General features: G+C 33.9%; 1 protein-coding gene across 1 annotated transcript; it reads left to right on the top strand.

Annotated features, from left to right (window-relative positions):
• Positions 1-6,521: 6,521 nt before the first annotated feature.
• On the top strand, positions 6,522-7,655 carry LOC306650627 (actin-related protein T1-like; the record flags this gene model as incomplete). Its single annotated transcript, XM_079122738.1, has 1 exon — positions 6,522-7,655. The coding sequence occupies one exon, from the start codon at positions 6,522-6,524 to the stop codon at positions 7,653-7,655; it is 1,134 nt and encodes a 377-aa protein (XP_078978864.1).
• Between the last annotated feature and the right edge of the window lie 15,275 nt (positions 7,656-22,930).

Genomic DNA, 22,930 nt, shown 5'->3' with positions numbered 1-22,930 from the left:
GGATTATCTGGGATGTGCAAGACAGAGGATGAAGTTTTGTTATTATCATTTTGGTAAATGAAAACAGTAGATGTAGGAGATAGGCGTTTCATACATGTGAAATATATCGGATCAGGTCTATCATGGTCTAATATAAGAAAAATGTATAATATAAATATGGTCTATGACTCTTGAAAATGACCCTACACAGATTTATGAAATTAGCATGATTGTTTAACCAACCCAAAACTACCTTGAATTTTAAATCTATCTCTGATTTCACAAATGTACACATATGAATTTCTCAGAATTTTTTCACTTTAGAGTGGGAAGGAAATAAATTATGATAAATGAGCCTTTTAATTTTCTACACATCATGGCCATAACTCAAGTGAAACAATTTTAAAATAATGTGTGCAGTGTGACAAAAACTGATACAAATAAAATGTTTGGGTTATAAAATGCATCTTCATTAAAATAAGTCTTTATATCTCTTTGCCAATAAAGCAAACATATTTTGTAAATTCCACAAACATTTAATACCCAAAGAAACATATAAAGGAATTATGTCATAGGAATAGCACCTAGAAATTACCCACATTTGTTAAATGATATGCTCCTTTAAAGTATTTCCTTGGCTCCAGATAATATTCTCAGATTAGCTTTGAAATATGTTTCCTCTGTAAATAAAAAGTCAATCAAGAAAAATAATCATGTGGCCCTATATGTGTCAAGGCATATTACACTTGTTTCAATATATAAATGTACAAGAGAAAGACTTTACAATATAAGCAGAGATTATAATCAATGAAAAATGTAAATAAATATGATAATATCACATAATGGTTAATTTCACTATGTTGATAAAATAGAGGATTGCAATAGAAAACAAGGTTTACTGGAACATAACACTTGATTAAACGGTTTGATAAGGTTTCTCACAAAGAATGTCACTTCATATTGATAAACAATTTGTCAAGAAGCTATAATAAGTATAATTTTAAGTTGTAATAATTATATATAATTATAATGATCATATATAATGTATTAATATGTACATACACATTTAAATTATATATGTGTATATGTATATATATATATACATACATATTGAACATTAGTAGAACCCAATTTTATGAATAAAACACTATTAGACATGAAGAACATGATAGGTCTCAATGCAATAAGAGTGAGAGGCTTAAATACCCTGCTCCAACCAATAGATTGAGCATTCAAACAAAAAAATAAATCAACGAAGAAACATCAGAGTTAAATTACACTATGGGTTGAATAGAATTAGCAGACATATATAGAATAGTCTATTCAACAGCTACTAAATAACATTCTTTTTATTGTCACATAGAACATTTTCCAAAATCATATTAAGGTCATAAAGCAAAACCTAGCAAATATTTAAAAATGAAATAATTTCTCTCATATTATTAGATAGTTACGGAATGAAACCTGAAACCCATGCAATGAGAAACTACAGAAGTATAAACTCACAGAGATTGAGCAACAGAGTTTTGAATGAACAGTGGGACATGGAAGAAATCAGTGGGGAAATGAAACAATTTCTAGAATCAAACAATAGTGGAAACATACCAGAACCTGTGGGATAGTCTATTGACAGTGGTTACAGGAAAGAAATGTGTGGTTGTATGAGCGCCAACATTAAAGAAGCAGAGTGATTTCAGAAAAATAACATATAATTGTATCTTAGGGTCTTAGAAAAATAAGAATAATCTAACCTTAAAATCAACAGAAGGAAAGAAATAATAAAGAACATGGCAAAATAAATAATATAGAGAATAAAGACTAAAAATACAGCTACCATATGATCCAGCTATACTACTCCTGGGTATTTGCTCAAAGGAAATTAAGTCAGCATACAAAATACATACCTGCATACCCATGTTTATTATAATGCAATAGCCAAGATATGGAATCAGCTTAGGTAACCAATAAAAGATGAATGGATTAAAAATATATGGTATATATCCACAAAGAAATGTTATGCTGCCATAAAGCAGAATGAATCATTTGCTAGAAAACACAATTAAAGAAAATTTATTAAGCAAAATTAAGCAGACACAGAAGAAAATCATGTTTTCTCTTATGCAAAAAATTAAAATACAAAATGACCTAATAGAGGGACTATTATGGAAGGGGAAAATTACCTGGGTTTGGGTGACAGAGAGGTGGCAAAAGAGGATAAAAGGAATGTTAGACATGACCAAAGTGCAATATATGCATTTATGAAAATATCACAGTGAAACACATTAATTTCTATAATTAATGTGTTTTAATAGATCTAATTTAAAGACAGGATAATTCAATAACAATTATAGATGAAATTATTAAATTACACAATATAAAATCAACTAGAGAAATGAATGAAACCATAATTAGACTATTTTAAAAATCTAAACAAAGAGGGGTATTGCTACCAATCTTACAGAAATAAAGATTATAAACAATTACACAGATAATGGCATGCTATAAACAAATTACTCAGGTTAAATGGAAAAATGCCTAGAAAGGCACAAACCACTGAAAACGACCTAAAGAAAATACAGGAATATGAATATACCTATAACAAATAAGAGATTGAATTAGTAACCAACAAACTACCCAAAAAGAAAAGCCCATGACCAGATGGCTTTACTGCTCAATTCTAACAAAGAGATAATACCAATGCTTCATAAACTCTTCCAAATAATAGAATTTGGGGCAATTCTACCTAACTCATTGTATTGCATCAGAATTATCCTGATATAAAAACCAAATGGAGATATCATAAGGAAAGAAAACTGTAGACAAGTATTGCTTACTAATATGGATATAAATGCCCTCAACAAAAACCAATCCAGCAATATATGTGTGGATATATAAATATAGATATATATAGATATAGATATATACTATATACAAGTGAGTCAAATCCTAAGATACAAGGTTTATTTACCACCTGAAAACCATATTAAAATATATACCATGTCAATAAAATAAAATCTATAATTCATATGATTATTTCAACCCATACATTTTTCAAATTTAATTTTTTTACCTATAAAATATTTTTTTTTAAATCACCCTTTGAGGACTGCATCGCTTAAAAATCTACAAAATGAAAGTAAGTTCTATAACCTGAAAAATGGAAACTGTAAGTAACCTATAGCTCATATGCTACTTTATGGTAAAGGACTGGATGCTTCCCCCCTAATATCTATTCAACATTGTGCTGGAAGTTCTAGACAGAGTATTTAGTAAATAAAAGAAAATAAAATTCATGAAGATTGGAAAAGAAGAAATAAAGTTTTATCTATATGCTGATGATATGGAAATATAAATATACACATTAAATATATGTTTAATGAATATGAAAATATGTATATGTACATATATATAATGTATGTATATTATGCATATATAATTCATTCTAAATTGTTAAGTAAAATATATCAGAATTCACTAAAGAATTTAGAACTAATGAACTAATTCAGCAAGGTTTTAGGATAAAATTCAATACACAAAAATAAATCATTTCTCTATACTTTTGCAATGTATAAACTGAAAATCAAGTTAAGGAAGCAATTACAATTATATAATAATGAAAACAAAATATTTAAGAATAAATTTGATGAAATTTACAAAAATTTTACTCTGAAACCAACAATATTTTTAAGGATACTGAAATAGATCCAAATAAATGGGAAAAATCACATGCTCATAGATTAGAAGGGTTGATAGTTTTAGGTTAGTAATGTTCTCCCAGTTCAACTAGTGATTCAATGCAATTCTAATCAAAATCTCAGGTGACTTATTTGTAGAAATTGACAAACTGATCCTTAAGTTCAAGTAAAATCTCAGGGACCCTGAATGTTCAAAATGATACTGAAAAAGAGGAAGGAGGACAGGATGACTCAAACTCCTTAGTTTAAAAATATATCACAGAGCAATGACAATCAAGGAATGAAATGTGCTACAAGAATAAGAATAGACATACAGATCAATGAAATATAGTCTAGAATATATAGTCTAGAAAACAACCTATGTGTCTATGGTCAAATGTTTTTGAAAGGGTCCTAATAACTTAATGAGAAGAGAAGTGCCCTTTTGAACAGATAGTACTGGAACAATGAGATAGACATCTTCAAAAGAATTAAGTAGGAAACAACTCAAACTATATCAAAAGTTAACGCAAAATAAAACTAACATGAATGTGAGAATTAAAAATGTTAAACTCTCAGAAGAAAATGGTAAAAAATTCATGATCTTGGATTTTGAAATGAATTCATAGATAATGGTGCAAAATGTGACCAACAAATGAAAAATAGATAAATTGGACTACACCAACATTAAAAACTTGTTGATGTTCTAAAGAAAAAGAAAATAGTGGAAGAATAGCATATATATATATGTATATATATTTGTATATATATATATATATTTGTGTGTGTGTGTGTGTGCTTGTTGCTGGGGATTGACCCCAGGGCTTTGAGCGTTAGAGGCAAACACTCTACCGAGCTATACTTCCGGCCCTCATGTGTATAATATATTAAATATTAAAGATTACTATGTACAGTTCAGAAAGGACAAATAGAATTCAGTAATTAAAAGGCACTCTCATTAAAAAGGGCAAAGTATCAGCATACACACTTCTCCAATGGTATATAAATGACCAATAAGCATATGGGAAAACTTTTAGCATCAGGATGTAAATCAAAACCAGAATGAAATAATACTTTAGAAATACAAGAATGCCTAGAATAAAAATGACAAATAATACTTTTGGGAAAAAATGTGTATAAGGATGAACCCACCTACAGTGTAGGTGGGTATGTAAAATGTCACAGACACTTTGGAAAGCAGACAAACAGAAATGAAATGATGAAAGATATAGTTGCTGTCACATGTCATGGCAATTCCAGGTCTAGATATATACAAAAGAGAAATGAAAATATAAGTCCATACAAAAATGTATAATATTGCTTTCATCATATTTCATAATAAACAGAAGGTGAAAACAATAAATATCCATTAACTAATGTAGAAAATGAATTGTATCAAAACACTGTTACAATATTTAAGGCAATATACAGAGTGAATGATGTCAGAGATAAAAAAATATGATTCTATTTATATGAAAAAATGGTGAAAATGTAAAATCAACAAAGAAATAAAGTATTCTACTAGGACACAGGACTCAGGAGAATGAGGGTTAAAAATTAAAGGGTACTGAGATTCTTTATTAGGTAAAGAAAATATTCTAAAATTGAAATTTGTTATATATGAAAATATCTGTCAACATATTGAAATCATGGTTGTGGAAATATACTAATTTCACATTAAGCAGGTGAACTTTTATGGTATGTGAATTTGACCTCAATAAACTTTTAAAAATATATAAATTAAACGGAAAACAAAAGAAAGGGTTTTCCAAGTTGATTATGGCACTTTATAGTGAACATGAACTGGAGTAGAATACTCAGTTCCTCCACTTAGCAAAAGGAAGGAAATATTTTATTTCACATACAGCAGATCAGCAGACCACATAAGGCAGTTCTATTGGACAAGTTCATGCCTTGATAGTCTCTTATTGTTCTAAAACTAAACTCTGCTTTGAGTTCTCAGACTAATTAAAATTGAAACTTTTATTTTGTATACATTATCATTTTGTAGTAGTTTCCAGGGAGATAACATATATTATCCCAGTTACTTCCACAGAAGGAGAAGTAATAAAGCTGTGATAATATCCCACCCCTGTATCACCACTCAATTATAGATGCATATTATCAGATTGAAATTGTTATTCATACTTTTAATATTCATTTCTCACAGTTCTATTTTCAGTGTATGATGTCTGAATTATGTTCCCTTCCTGAAGTAGATTCAGAAGTGATTCCTGTGAGTAAATATACAAACATGTATACATATCCATATATATAACATGCAATGTGTACATATAAATATATATTCATAATACACTAAATATAAAATAATGCATATAGTAATATATATGAAGAAATTTTGTCTAAATAGGTATTATTTTTTACTGTGTTTAATGGTATGATCCAGCAAAGCCAGACCAGGCAAGATTGTTGGGTAGGGCAGGCAGCTTCAGTGTGTTCTGCAAGTAGACCCCTGCTTTGGGATCTGCATCTGCACAAAGCTGCGTACAGGTACTGTTCACCTGTCCTGCTTCACCTCTCCCCAAGCAGGAAGTACTGGTAGCTGAGAGGGCCCGTCCCCTGATGCTGACTGAGGACAATGGTTGTCTTGGTGACATTCTTAGGCTCCAGGCAACCATCCTTGAAATTGCCTCAGCAGGCCTTGGGCCGCCAAAAGGGAGGTAACATTCATGGGTTGAGAACGGGGTGTTCTGGTGGATTGAGGACAGCCTGCTAGCTTCACCTGGGTGACAAGTTGAGAACTCCAGCATCCCGTGGCCCCAAGACTTCAGAGGTACCTGCCACCTCACCAGGTAGCCCAAGTGTTCCCTCTTCAGTTTGGTGAAGTGCAGAAGACCAGGTGCAGACATGTCTAATCCACAGGCATTGGACGTTCCTGCAGTGGTTTTTGACAACGGTTCGGGACTCTGCAAAGTAGGCCTGTCTGGGGAGATCGGACCCCGGCAAGTCATCAACTCTGTGGTGGGGCATCCTAAATTCAACATACCTTCAGCCAGGGCCAATCGCAAGAAGTACTTTGTGGGGGAAGAAGCCCAGTACAGGTACGATGCCTTATATCTGCACTACCCGATTGAGCGTGGGCTGGTAACCAGATGGGATGACATGGAGAAACTCTGGAAGCATCTCTTCGAGTGGGACCTGGGAGTGAAACCCAGTGAACAGCCCATACTGCTGACGGAGCCTTCCCTGAACCCGAGAGAGACGCGAGAGAAGACGGCGGAGATCCTGTTCGAGAAATTCAGTGTGCCGGCGCTCTACCTGCTGAACCACGCGGCGGGAGCGCTCTACGCTTCGGCCTGCGTGACCGGGCTGGTGGTGGACAGTGGGGATGGGGTCACTTGCACTGTCCCCGTCTTTGAGGGCTACTCCCTCCCTCACGCAGTCACCAAGCTCTATGTGGCAGGGAGGGACATCACAGAGCACCTCACGCGGCTCCTCCTGGCCCGAGGCTGTACCTTCCCTTGCATACTCAACAAGGCTGTGGTGGATGACATCAAAGAGAAGTCCTGCTATGTCTCCTTGGAGCCAGAGATAGAGCCATCCAAGAGGCGGCAGGAGGTCCTGACAGAATTCAAACTGCCCGATGGAAATGTCATCCACATGGGGGACCATCTATACCAGGTACCTGAGGTTCTCTTCGCGCCCGACCAGCTGGGCATCCATGACCCCGGGCTCTCCAAAATGGTCTGCAGCACTATCGCCAAGTGCGACGCCGACATCCAGAGCAACCTTTTTGCAGACATCGTGCTGTCTGGAGGCACCACCCTCTTCCCTGGGCTGGAGGAAAGGCTCATGAAAGAACTGGAAGAGATGGCTTCCAGGGGGACCCCCATCAAGATCACCGCTTCTCCAGATAGATGTTTCTCTGCGTGGATTGGTGCATCCATCATGACCTCTATGAGCAGTTTCAAGCAGATGTGGGTCACCTCTGAGGACTTTAAGGAGTTTGGCAAATTCGTGGTCCAGAGAAAATGCTTTTGAAGAACATTGCACACTGGAAACACCTCGAAATGCCGGCGCCAGCTGCAGTACCAGCTGGTGGTGACATGGTCCCTTGGGCTTCCGTACAATGTTCAATAAACCACTTTCCCCGTTTCCATTTTCGGTTGATGCTCTGTAGCTCCAGGGTACTTTCCCATTGCACTTGCAAACGTTTAAGTGGTCCTGTTCCACCCTTACTGTCCCATGAACTTCTGAGTCCCTCTTTCTCCACAGAAAACCTTGGGATGTGTGTTCAGGCTCTGTCCAATTTCAGGGTTTCCTGTCAAATGTGCCTGACCCTCGCGCCTAGAAGCCGGGTTCACGAGGGTCCCTACAATCTTTGCTGCAACTGGCGTCACAGGTGCTTCGGATAGAACCAGTGTACGGGAGACAGAGTCACCAAGGAAAGTGTGGAGAGAGCCAGCAATGTGGTCAAAGCAGAAATGCTACCCTGTTTTTAGGGCTAAACAAACCATTTCACTGGGTTCGCCCTGAGTTAGGACAGCAGTGCTCTTGATCTAATATGAGATCAGGCAGATAAGGAGATGGGAAAGAGGGCGGGACCCTGAAATGTTCACTTCTTTAGGGCTCTTTAAGTTCAGGAACTCCGCTCCTAGTTCATTAATAATTGAAACATCAATAATCAATACTTCTACTTGATTATTCTTCCTTTTCACTTCCAAATCTGTGCATAGCACCTTTTTAGGGGTGGAACACGGGAAACTGTTAATGACTCTTAGTGAAGTAGTCGCTGGATCAATTATGCACGCATATGTCCTGTATTACTTCCCCAAAACATCATCGTGTGACAAGTGGAAAATGCAAGGAACGCTCTATTATACAATCTTTGTGGTGAACACACCAGTGATCATGTCTCATATATTTGCATGTATACACCTATTTGTATGTACACATATAAATGAGTATTTATTTTTAAATGACTGTAAACATTTAGAGAAATGTATCAAAGGATAAACACCCACCGTGATGTTTACACAAGTTTCTGAGGAGGGATGGAAGGAATGTAAGGAGAGGTGTAAGGAAAGCTGGAAGTAAATCAAAAAGTAAACATTCTTTTAAGAATTGCAGTCTGTAAATAATGAAGCTATCCATTAGAGTATTCACATTTTGCACATGTCTTCCCAAATCCATGTTCAGTGATGTCACACGCTAGCTTCAATACCACCATGAAAATTTCAAACCATATTATTCACGAGGCATCAGGTCTTTTTAATTTCATGTTTTTCTGAGAGTGCTGGTTTAACAGCAAACCTCTGTTTACACACAACTTCCAGTGGAACAAGATGATAGTGGAATGACACCTCAAAGGAGTCAGCAAACATTATTCGTTGGGATTTATACAACTATAATTCCAAGAAAGATGGTAACGAAGGTGTTTTCTGACAACAAGGTATTTCCGTAAACAGAACTTTGGTGAAAGATGTGCATGTATGACATTAATTGAAGGCATATAGAAATGATCACAGAAAACATACATACACACCCACATATGTGAGTATTTGCGTACACATTGTATAACTATGAAGAAAATATGAGCATTGGAAAAATGTTCAAAATCGGTGTCGATTACAAATATCCACGTAGAAATGTATAGCATTAAAAGAAAAATACTATTATTCTGAGGTGTGTGAATCATGGGCACGGTCTGAATTTTATAATCTTTGGATATACTTGAATTATTCAGAAAAAAGAACATTAAATAAATTTGGAGACCATCTTCTGAAACTGAATATGCTCCTATTGTAAAAACAAAAACAATTTAGCACCTACCCTTCAAAACAACTAAAGGGTCAAAGAAGTCTTAAATGAATTCATGAGAAAAAGAACTAAAAAAGTAATAATAACATAGTATTAGAAATTAGGAGGTGAAATGGACTCTATATTGAATTAATCAGAAACCTACAGTTTATTCTGTTATAAGTAAAAATAAAAGGCTGAATAACAATGAACTAAGTATAATACTAAGTGAAGCAAAACTAACAGAAATACTCAGGAAAATTAGACAAATTCATGATTACACTGCTCTCAATGATGAAAATAGAGCTAGTAGGCAGAAAAATCAGTTATTGCATAGAAACACTGAATAATACCATCAACCAACTGGATCTAATTGACACTTATGGAAAATTCCACCCAACAACAGCAGAATATACATTCTGTTCAAGTGTGCATGAGGTGTTCATGGAAATAGATGATAGTCTGGATTATAAATCAAATCTTCACAAATATTAATGCATTAAAAGCATACAGAGTGTTTTCTCTTTTGAAGGGTTTAATGGAATTAAATTTAAATCAGTAATAGAAATATAAGAAGAAAATCTCCAAACAGTTAGAACTTAAACAACACTTCTAAGTAATTCATGAGTCAAAAGGATGTAAGGAGCATAAATAGTACCCAAAGTGATGCCTGACATCATTAGACACACGGAAATGAAAACTAAACTAAGCCAGAGCCCAAGGCAGTGTGGCAGGATGCCTAGTTTCCAGGAAGCTGTTGGCCAGCCACCAGCCCCCAGGGCTCATCAGTTCATTGGCGGTTGCAGATTTGGTTTGAGGCTATTTGTACATCACTGCTTATACATACTGAGATGTCTCAGGAAGGATACCCAAGACACTGGAGACTGAGGTTGGAACAAGAGAAACTTACTTTTCAAATGAGATACCATTTGTCTATTCAAAAATACTGAATAAGTAAAAATAAAAATAATTGCTCAAAACTGGAAACAACCTAAATATTCTTCAATGAATAAATGGATAAATACACCCTGTAGCATCCCAAAATGACCTGGTGACAGCAAAAATATTGAAGTTTAGGATGTTTCTTACTATGTACCTTGGCTTAAATGTCTCCATCATATGAACCAAGATCTCTAGAAACATGGGCTATAGTGTGGTTGAGGAAACCAAATTTCCCAAGTGGATCACTGGTAATATTTATGAGTGAGGGCACTCCTAATTTCCACTCCTTGGACCTTCAATAAAAGTGATATAAGTACTAGGAATAAATGTATCACCATATGATGGGTGTGGTGGTGCACACCTGTAATCCCAGCAGCTCAGGAGGCTGAGACAAGATGATCATGAGTTCAAAGCCAGCCTCAGCAAAAGTGGTACTAAGCAACTCATTGAGACCCTGTCTGTAAATAAAACACAAAATAGGGCTGGAGATGTGGCTCAGTGGAGATGTGTCTCAGTGGTTGTATGCTCCTGAGTTCAATCCCCTGTACACCATATATATATATATATATATCACCATATAATGCCCATTGTATTAAAGTATACATTGTATTCTGAAGAATAGTGCCCTATCCTAATCAGGTATTATTTTCTAATTGACATCTAAACTATTCATCTAAACTATTTAGAAGTTATTCTGATGCTCCATTAAGATGGTGGCTTATACGTGGCGTGGTATGTGAAATGATTGGTGTAGTACACAGATACATGCTTACCATCACACATTCTTTACTGTAAAGTGAGTACCTTAGACTATGGTGATGTCAAGTAAGATCCCATGTTAGTTAAAATTTTATAGTTGTGTCTTCAGAGAGTCATGTCAGCTGAGGCACCAGGACAAGAAAAGAAAACCTATTATTAAAATACATATCAATCTCAGTCAGGATGAAATATTGCTCTTTTCAGGGTGCACCGAACCCTATAAAAGCAACTGATGGTCAAATGTTTGGTTGGTCTCCTTAAAAGATGATATGATACTGGTAACTCAAAAATGGTTTCTGTTACTGGCAGACTCTGATATTACTTTCAGGAAGAGAATACTTAGTGGAAGGTACTTAAGAAAGTCTTCAGTCAATAGTCTTAACTCCTAATTGAGCTGTCACTTTAAAGTCACATGTAATAAACACTTCAAATTCAGGTACGGAAATCACTGACATTTTTCAATTTGCAAAGCCCCAAAGTACAAGATTTTCTGTAATTTAGATTGAAGATAGTAGGCTGAAAAGGTATTCTTGGGAGAGTTTTGTTCATTTCCAACCTTGTTTGAAAATAAAACAACTCCATACTAAGTTTTTTTCTCATTTTGAGAAATTCACTGAAATCAGTAAGAAGAAGTCAACATGTAACAGAATTTTATATTTTCCAATATTTTCCTCTAAACAGGATTTGACAAATTACTAACACTGTCTGGCTACTTGTTTTAGACATGAAGTTTTATTGGAACACAGCCATGCCCATTAGTTTTGTATTGTCTATGACTGCTTTCACACTAAAACAGCAGAACTGAGGAACTGTGAGAGACCACATTCTTTACAAACCTAAAATATTTACTATGTGCCCTTTTAGAAAGATTTTGCTCATGCTTGCTCTAGATACACAGACTTGGTTCACACTCAGTGTGCATTTATGATATTATCACAAGCAATGGTTTTATTAAGTGATTTGCCTCTGCCTAACAAGTGTCATGAAATTTCCAGCCCATGACATCTGTGTCCAGTGCATTTGGAAATAGTATTCAATGTCACCATATAAGGATTTGTTACAGCAACACTTCCTCTACATATTGAATTTTGTAGTATTTATGTTACAAGTTTAGATGTCATAACTGAACGATCTTAAGCAATGACACAAAAAGATAAAAGTCTATTTTCTATTACTTAAAATAATGTTGATGCCTATGTTTGTTACATAGATCAATTATGTGCAAGACCTAGACTGTTACTATCTTCTTTTGCCAGTAGTAAAATCTAACTTTCATCTTCATGGGTCCACAATCTGCTCTCACATTCACATCTAATGAAGTGGAAAATAGGGGTAGCCTTTGATGAAGTGTATTATGTTTCTTACTTTGAATAGTGTGTGAAATTTATAAACATTCTTATTGTAGTCCCATCTTTCTAGATGGAATTATATGATTGTATATATCTTCAAAGAAGAGTGATAAATATTTGCTCTGAATAATTGTCAGCTAGAATTTTTATTTAAAATAAGGAAAAGGAAACAAATAGGTGTATATTATAAAACTGAATTCATTTCAATATAATCTTTGGAATAAAAAATGGTAAGAATTTCTGATTAGGTCTGTGACCTTTGGCATACTATTTAAACTCATTTCATTTAGTATAATAAGTGTCATACTAATAATTTCTTCTCTATGTTTTATGAGTAAAATCAAATTATGTGTTTAAATTGCATACTATAGCTTCTGGCTTATAATCATGTTAGCCACATATGTTCAATGATATAGAATAAAATAACAGAGTAACAATAACAATAATAACAAAACAGATCTTTAAGCATATAAGTGCAGAAGAAAATCAATAGAACAACATAAAAGACACCATTGCCAAATGGTTTATTCAAGAAAATATTGAATGACATTTCATGGTTAGCAATTGAGAAAGGTAATATTTATGTAACTTTCATCCTTGTTTATAAATATATTTATCATGTGGGTTTATTATTTTTTTACAACCATTTATTTATTTAAAATTTTTCTAAAAATTTGTTCTAATTAGTTGTACATATATATAAAATATATTTTAAAAATATATAATGTAAGTGCACTTACTTGAAAGAATTTCACTCATACTAAATGCACTATTCAACAAGATCTGACAAAATGTTATATCCATGTAGTCACCAACATAATCAAAATATAGAACATTTCTGTCACTCTCCCTAAAAATATTCCATCAAGATTTGCTTTGATTATTTTCCCACATTTCTAGTCCCAGGAAAGAAATGATATATTTCTGCCACTATTACAATGGTTTTGCCTATTTTACTGTTTTATAAAAACAGAATTTTAATTATATTAATTTAGCTACTTTTTGATTGCTTATAATATATTTTCACCTATCCTTATTTATAAACTGTTATTGCCTATATAGACACAGTGTTTCTGAACAGCATAGAGTTGAGTTTTATATTTTCATTCATTTCTACTTTTTTGTAGGACATTTTAAATCAATTAAAATAAATGTAGTTATCCATATGTTGTGATTAAGTCTACTATCTTATTTGTTTTCACTTCACTATTCTTTTACCTTTATTGTTTTACACGATATATTTTCTTTTAGTATTCTACTTTGAGGGCATGGGATGTAGCTCAGTGCTAGAGAATTTGGGCAGAATGTGTAAGGCCCTGGGTTCAATCTCCAGTACCACAAAATTTAAATAAAAATCATAAATATTAGTATTCCACTTTGTCTTTACTACCAGGTTTTTGGCTCTACTTTTTTGTTTAATCTTTAGTAATTAACCTGGTAATTGCCAGATGTAACTTTCACATCTCATATTATATCTTTAATTAATTATACACTATTTTAGATATAATAGAAACTTTAAAATAATACTATTTCCTACTTGTATTTTCAAAAAAATTTCTTCTTAGAATTTTACTACTCTACATATTATAAGGCCCAGAATATATTGTTGTAGCTTTTAATTAATTAAATGTATTTTAAGTAACTTAAAATGAAGAAATAAGCATGCAATCACTGTTCACATAATTATAATTTCTGGTGCCATTCATTCATTGGCGTATGCACACTTTATCCTTATGGAAATGATTCCCTAGTCTGAAAAGCTTTAGCATTTATTTCAGTTTAGTGTGCTGAAAACAAATACTTGAATACTTTAACAATACTTAATATGAAGGACATTTTGATGGATATGAAATTCTAAGTTGACAATTCATTGTTTTTAGTGTTTTGAAAGTATCACTCCATTGTTTTCTGGTTTATAGCATTTTTAATGGAAACTTGCATTCTTTCTTAACCCAATTGCTTAAAAATGTTTCTTTTTATACTCTTTTTATATAATTTTAATAATGTACTGGTATTTTATTAACTTATTTCATTTGGATGTGTCAAGGTAATTGTTCCATAAAATATAGAATATTTTTGCTTCTGCTTCTTCATCTAACATGTCTGAACTTATTTTTCCTTCTCTATCTCATAATCTACTTATGTGCATATTAGAATGCTTGACATTGTTCCACTGATTCTTGAGTTTCTGTTTATTTTCTACAATTAATTTTCCTCCTCATATCTCAGATTCAGTTGTTTCTAATGTTATTTTTTTTGAAATTCACAAATAAATCCTCAGAAGTGTCTAATGGGGTCATGAGACCTTCCAGTGATTCATTTGAAATAATGCATTTTTCTGCTACAAAATTCTACTTGATTATTTTTATGCCTTCCATTTTCTTTCTTGTTCATGTCTTTTAAATCATTGAGTATATCCATGTGTGTTTAACAATCTTTTCCTATAAATATTTTTATGTCAGTTAATTGTAAAAATGTCTGTATAGACTGATTTTCAGCCTTGGAATAAGTTATATTTTTTTGCAAATCCTTAAGCCTAGTAATTCTTGTAGGATTATGGGTACTGAAAATGATGTGGAATGTCTGCGACTTTAAATTTATTTAAAGAGGGTTGACATATGCTTTAGCTGGCAGTTAAGTTACTTATGGGTAAGATTGATTCTTTTTTTGGTTTATTTTAATTACTTTTAAAAAGTATATGGTTGAATTTTTTTCTAGGAGTAGTTAGTTCTGCTACTGAGCCATAATTTTTCTTATGGTTCTACTGCTGAACTAATTGTTCCACAAAATCTGTCTACTAGGCAGATCACCAAAACTTGAACATCTAACCTATTTGAGCTATGTTTATTGTTGAGACCATGGTGCTCTCTTTGTGTTTTCCAAACCTCATAGAAGTTTTGCTTTTTTTTTTTAATAGCTAGGTATTTATTTACAAAAAAATCAATTTCCTCTCAGTAAATAATACTGTCATATTTTGTTTGGCTTCCTTCTCCCCATCCCAAAATCTCAAAATTGCCTCAAGGCAGAAAGCAGGGATGACTGATCATTCCTTTTGTATTCTTTCTCCAGTGATCACAGAGAGGTCTTAAATTGCCTATTTTCAGTATTTGAATTTTTTGAGTATATGTTCTGTTCAGTTTTCTGGATTTTACAGTGGGAATTTATTTCTGCTACCAGTGACCCTGCTGTGGTAGAAATAGTTTATTCATGTATTTTTTAAAAAATAATTTGGATAAAGTGAAACATCACAAAACAGTAAACAGATTAGCTTAACACACCTAGTAGCTATGAAGTTTAAAAAATTCTATCTAAAGCATTTAAGATGTGCATGTAACTATGTGAATTTAGATTTATTTATAGATTATACTATATGTGAATTGTTGAACTGTCAAAAATGAGAGAATTTAAAATACAATATAGGGCTGTGGATGTGGCTAAGTGGTCCAGTGCCCCTGAATTCTATTCCCAATACCCTCCCCCAAAAAGAAAGCCCAAGTTATTTTCTATCTAACTTGGCAGAGTCTGCCTCTGCCACAATAGCCACCTCCCTTTTTTTATATGTAACTATGTATTTGAAACATGAAAGTATTTAAGGTCAATATAAGCATCTCAGAAGAGAAGGGAAAGATTAGAGTTAAAACTGCTCCATAGTTGGCTTAGCTCCTAAAATATTTCATGGGCATGCCCTGAGGGAGCCTCCTGAGACTGGCTTTGAACTCACAATCCTTTTGTCTCAGCCTCCCAAGCCACTGGGATTACAGCCATGCCCCACTGCGCCTGGCTAACTTGGGTTTTTTATAAGGGCAATCAAGGGCAAAATCGAACCTTATACACATTCAAGGTGATCTGCTGATAATAGAATTACTCACCACAAAACTCATGCACAAAACTCCATGCTCTTTAGGGGAAGATGAAACGATCCCTGTTACCTGTAATCAATACAGAATGGGAAGAGGTCAAAATTTTAATGAGTAAAATAGTGGCTCCAAGAAAAAAAAAAAAGTTATATTGAAAAGCCAAATTGCAATTATAGAGATTAAAAGCACAATAAATTTTTAAAAATAAGAGAATTTTCTTAGGTAACAAATTAAATAGAAATAGCAACATGGAAAGAAGTGATAAGAAAGCATAGAGTTTTTCCTAAAGCCATCTAAAGATCCTGTGGTATCTTATTGTTTTAATGACTTCTAGAGATAATGTCTAGCACTTATACATATTTTGATTTAAGATTGAGACCATTTCATAAAACCACAAATCCTTAAGTGTTAAATTTACAGAAGATGTATGAAAATAGGAAGAAAAACACCTGTGAGGGACAATGGAATTCATCTGATTCAACCATTTAACCGAGGAGAAAATAAAAATTTTCCCTTAGACCCAAAAGCAAATCCTCATACTTATTTTAGATTCAGATCATATTACCTTCAATCTCTCTCAATAAATACAAAGCTTAAGTATTTCTTTGGATAAAATTCCAAAGTAACTGATATAACTCTATTTTCCACATACAAAAATATAAATTATAAAAATATATTTACATGGATACATAAGGCACTATTAATGAGGGTCTTCTAAGAAAACAGATAGTAAGATCCACAAATACTTCAGTTTTCAGATTCAGAATTTGTAGTAATAATACTGGGGGAAATAAATTAGAATGCGTTGTAGAAATAGCATATATCAGCAACATGAAAGAGGAGATGAAGAACAGAATGATAAAGCCTTATAAATTATCACAGAATGATAAAAGTATAATCTAATTTCCAGAAGAACATAAAAGAGAAAATAATGGAGAGGCATTCATGAAGAGACAAAAGCTTATTTTTTTCTAAAATTGATGAAAGATACTTATCCTCAGATTTGATAATTCAATATATCCCTTGGGGAAAAATTGTTAGAAACACATTTGGGCAGATTTAATGAAACTATAGAAAATAAGGGTTGAAGTAAACTAAAGGACAAAATAAACTACAGGATGAATAAAAAACATTATCACATGAGGAAGAATATAACAACAAAATAATTGAATAAGAAAGCATATAAATAATGTAAAAATACTGGATAAGTAACAATGACAATGTTCAATTTGACCATTTGAAAATAAAACATAAAACTAAAATATCGTCTAAACTTAGCACATAAATTTAGAGAGGGTGATTGAATGAACCAATCTAAGTTCCTTCGGTTATATAAGAGGATACTATTATTAAATATAAATAACACTTATTTTAATTATAAATAATACTTTTTTAGATAACTGCTACTAATAAAGAAAAAGAATGTAGTTCTTCTGCATACATTTTAATCTTCTTTGCCTTTTGTCTTTATTGTACTTAATGGCAAAACTGCAATACTATATCTATTAGGTTTTCACTTAATCTTTACTTACAAAAGTGTATCTGAACATGGCCTGGTGGAGAAAAAAGTAACCATGTTGACCTGGGTCATGTGAAAATTTATGGACTAACTACCTACTCACCTGTAATGCTGCTTAGCAATATCCTATTTCAAATTATATTTTCGTCATATTTCCAATTACACTGACATTAATGCATATTATGTCTCTGGATTAGTTTTTTAAAAGTCATCCACTCCACCAGATTTTGTTTTGCTGAGTTTAGTAGGAGGTGGGTTTCAGTTATCTTTGTTTCTTCTTGGAATAAATTTGCACAGGCATAAGATCTGAAGCCATACGTATTGGTCCTTCCTCCTTCCACTACCACCTTCTCATTAAATTTCAACAAAATGTGTCCTACTTTGTTAGGAGAATAGAAGCTATCAGAAAAGAATTTCCATGACCAACTACTTCAATTTATTCCTACTAATATCTGTGAGCATGAATTCAGCTTTTTTTTTCAAGCTACAGATATATTTAATGAGTCATTGGGAGAAAAAAAGAGCTAAAAATTAAATAAATAAATTGAAACATTTTTTTCCTTCCATAAAGCAATCTGGGAACTGCATACAAAATCCTATATTGAGAGGTAAATAGAGTTGTGGGTAAAAGGTAAGCTTTGAAGTGAAACGTACGTTGTGTTTGTTGTTGTTGTTGTTCTAATTAGTTACACATACAGCAGAATGCATTTTGACCCATTGTATACAAATGGAGCACAACTTCTCATTCCTCTGTCTGTACATGATGCAGAGTCACACCCATCCTGAAATCAAACACTTACATAGGGTAATAATGCCCATCTCATTCCACCATCCTTCCCATCACAAAACCCCTCCCCTACCCTCACTCCCATTGTCCAATACAAAGTTCCTCCATCCTTCCCTAACTGCCCCCCCATTATGGATTAACATCCACATTTAAGAGAATACATTAGGTCTTTCGTTTTGGGGACTGACTTATTTTGCATAGCATGATATTCTCTAACTCCATCCATTTACCTGCAAATGCCATAATTTCATTTTTCTTTAAGGTGGATAATATTTCGTTGTGTATATATACCACAGTTTCTTTATCCATTCATCTGTTGAAGGGTATCTAGGTTGGTTCCATAGTTTAGCTATTGCAAATTGAGCTGCATTAAACATTGTTGTGGCTGTGTCACTATAGTATGCTGATTTTAAGTGCTTTGGGTATAAACCAAGGAGTAGGATAACTGGGTCAAATGGTGATTCCGTTCCAAGTTTTATGAGGAATTGCCATACTAGTTTCCAGAGTGTTTGCACCAATTTGAAGTCCCACCAGCAATATATGGGTGTACATTCTCATCATTCTCATATTGCTTGTATTCTTTTTTTTATTGTAAACAAATGGGATACATGTTGTTTCTCTGTACATGGAGTCAAGGCATACCATTTGTGTAATCATAAATTTACATAGGGTAATGTTGTTTGATTCATTCTGTTTTTTCCCCTTCCCCCACCCCTCCCACCCCTCTTTTCCCTCTATATAGTCCTTCCTTCTTTCATTCTTGCCCCCCTCCCTAACCCTAACTCTAACCCTAACACTAACCCCTCCCTCCCCCCATTATGTGTCATCATCATCCACTTACTAGCGATATCATTCGTCCTTTGGTTTTTTGACATTGGCTTATCTAACTTAGCACGATATTCTCCAGTTTCATCCATTTGCCTGCAAATGCCATAATTTTATCATTCTTTATAGCTGAATAATATTCCGTTGTATATATATATACCACAGTTTCTTTATCCATTCATCAATTGAAGGACATCTAGGTTGGTTCCACAATCTGGCTATGGTGAATTGACCAGCTATAAACATTGATGTGGCTGTATCTCTGTAGTATGCTGATTTTAAGTCGTGTGGGTGTAGGCCAAGGAGTGGGATAGCTGGATCAAATTGTGGGTCCATTCCAAGTTTTCTAAGGAATCTCCACACTGCTTTGCAGAGTGGCTGCACTAATTTGCAGCCCTACCAGCAATGTATGAGTGTACCTTTCTCCCCACATCTTCGCCAGCACCTGTTATTGCTTTTGTTCTTAATCGCCATTCTAATTGGAGTGAGATGGAATCTTAGGGGGATTTTGATTTGCATTTCTCTTATTACTAGAGATGTTGAACATTTTTCCATATATCTGTTGAGTGCTTGTAGATCTTCTTCTGTGAAGTGTCTATTCATTTCCTTAGCCCATTTGTCGATTGGATTATTTGTATTCTTGGTGTAGAGTTTTTTGAGTTCTTTATAGATTCTGGAAATTAGCGCTCTATGTGAAGTATGATTGGCAAAGATTTTCTCCAACTCTGTAGGCTCTCTCTTCACATTGCTGATAGTTTCCTTTGCTGAGAGAAAGCTTTATAGTTTGAATCTATCCCAGCTATTGATTCTTGCTTTTATTTCTTGTGCTATGGGAGTCTTGTTGAGGAAGTCTGGTCCTAAGCTGACATGTTGAAGACCTGGACCTACTTTTTCTTCTATAATGTGCAGGGTGTCTGGTCTGATTCCGAGGTCCTTCACCCATTTTGAGTTTAGTTTCGTGCATGGTGAGAGATATGGGTTTAGTTTCATTCTGTTGCATATGGATTTCCAATTCTCCCAGCACCATTTGTTGAAGAGGCTATCTTTTCTCCATTGCATATTTTTGGCCCTTTTGTCTAGTATGAGAAAATTGTATTTATTTGGGTTTGTGTCCATGTCCTCTATTCTGTACCATTGATCTACCTGTCTATTTTGGTACCAATACCATGCCGTTTTTGTTCCTATTGCTTTGTAATAGAGTTGAAGATCTGGTATTGCGATACCCCCTGCTTCGCTCTTTCTACTGAGGATTGCTTTAGCTATTCTGAGTTTCTTGTTCTTCCAGAAGAATTTCATAATTGCTTGCTCTATTTCTGTAAGGTACGTCATTTAGATTTTAATTGGAATTGCATTGAATCTGTATAGCACTTTAGGTAGCATGGCCATTTTGACAATATTAATTCCTCCTATCCAAGAACATGGGAGATCTTTCCATCTTCTAAGGTTTTCTTTAATTTCTTTCTTTAGTGTTCTGTAGTTCTCATGGTAGAGGTCTTTCACCTCTTTTGTGAGATTGATTCCCAAGTATTTTATTTTTTTCGAGGCTATTGTGAATGGGGTAGTTTTCCTAATTATTCTTTCCAAAGATTCATCACTTATGTATAAAAATGCATTAGATTTATGTGCATTGAACTTATATCCTGCTACTTTACTGAATTCACTTATGAGTTCTAAAAGATTTCTGGTGGAATTTCCTGGTTCCTCTAAGTATATAATCATATCATCAGCAAATAGGGATAGTTTGAGTTCCTCTTTTCCTATTCGTATCCCTTTAATTTCTTTCGTCTGTCTAGTTGCTCTGGCTAGAGTTTCAAGGACAATATTGAATAGAAGTGGTGAAAGAGGCCATCCCTGACTTGTTCCAGTTTTCAGGGGGAATGCTTTCAGTTTTTCACCAATTAGAATGATATTAGCCATGGGCTTAGCATAGATGGGCCTTTACAATGTTAAGGAATGTTCCCACTATCCCTATTTTTCCTACTGTTTTGAGCATGAAGGGATGCTGTATTTTATCAAATGCTTTTTCTGCATCTATTGAAATAATCATTTGATTCTTAACTTTAAGTCTATTGATATGGTGAATTACATTTATTGATTTCCACGTGTTGAACCAACCTTGCATCCCTGGGATAAAACCCACTTGATCATGGTGCACTATCTTTTTAATATGTTTTTGTATGTGATTTGCTAAAATTTTATTGAGAATTTTTGTGTCAATATTCATTAAAGTTATTGGTCTGAAGTTTTCTTTCCTTGATGTGTCTCTGTCTGGTTTAGGTATAAGGGTGATATTGGCTTCATAGAATGAGTTTGGGAGGGTCCCCTCCTCTTCTATTTTATGGAATACTTTGAGAAGTATTGGAATGAGCTCTTCTTTAAAGGTTTTGTAGTACTCGGCAGAGAACCCATCTGGTCCCAGACTTTTCTTTGTTGGTAGGCTTTTGATGACTTCTTCTATTTCATTACTTGAAATTGGTCTGTTTAAATTGTCTATGTCCTCCTCGTTCAGTTTAGGCAATTCATTTGTCTCTAGAAACCTGTTGATGTCTTTGAAACTTTCTATTTTGTTGGAGTATAGATTTTCAAAATAGCTTCTAATTATGTTTTGTATTTCAATTGTGTCTGTTGTGATATATCCTTGTTCATTCCGAATGTTTGTGATTTGGGTTTTGTCTTGTCTTCTCTTTGTTAGTGTGGCTAAGGGTTTATCAATTTTGTTTATTTTTTCACAGAACCAACTATTCATTTTGTCAATTTTTTGTATTGTATCTTTTGTTTCAATTTTGTTGATTTCAGCTCTGATTTTAACTATTTCTTGTCTTCTACTACTTTTGGTGCTGCTCTGTTCTTTTTGTAGGGCTTTGAGCCGTAGTGTTAGGTCATTTATTTGTTGAGTTTTACTTCTTTTATTTAATGCGCTCCATGAAATAAATTTTCCTCTAAGTACTGCTTTCATAGTGTCCCAGAGATTTTGATATGATGTTTCTTTGTTCTCATTTACCTCTAAGAATATTTTTTAATTTCATTCCTAATATCTTCTGTTATACATTCATCATATAAGAGCATATTGTTTAATCTCCAGGTGTTGGAGTAGTTTCTGTTTTTTACTCTTTCATTGCTTTCTAACTTCAATCCATTATGACCTGATAGAATACAAGGTAGTGTCTCTATGTTCTTGTATTTGCTAACATTAGCTTTGTGGCATAATATATGGTCTATTTTAGAGAAGGATCCATGTGCTGCTGAGAAGAAAGTGTATTCACTCTTGGTTGGATGGTATACTCTATAAATGTCTGTTAAGTCTAAATTATTGATTGTGTTATTGAGATCTATGGTTTCTTTGTTCAATTTTTGTTTGGAAGGCCTGTCCAGTGGTGAGAGAGGCATGTTAAAATCACCTAGTATTATTGTGTTTTGGTCTATTTGTTTTCTGAATTGAGAAGGATTTGTTTGACATAAATGGATGAGCCACTGTTTGG

Source organism: Sciurus vulgaris (assembly GCF_902686455.1).
Source record: "Sciurus vulgaris genome assembly, chromosome: X".
In the NCBI taxonomy this organism is placed as follows: Eukaryota; Metazoa; Chordata; class Mammalia; order Rodentia; family Sciuridae; genus Sciurus; species Sciurus vulgaris.
Note: the sequence above shows the minus strand (reverse complement) of the source record. Positions and strands in the feature narration are given on the sequence as shown.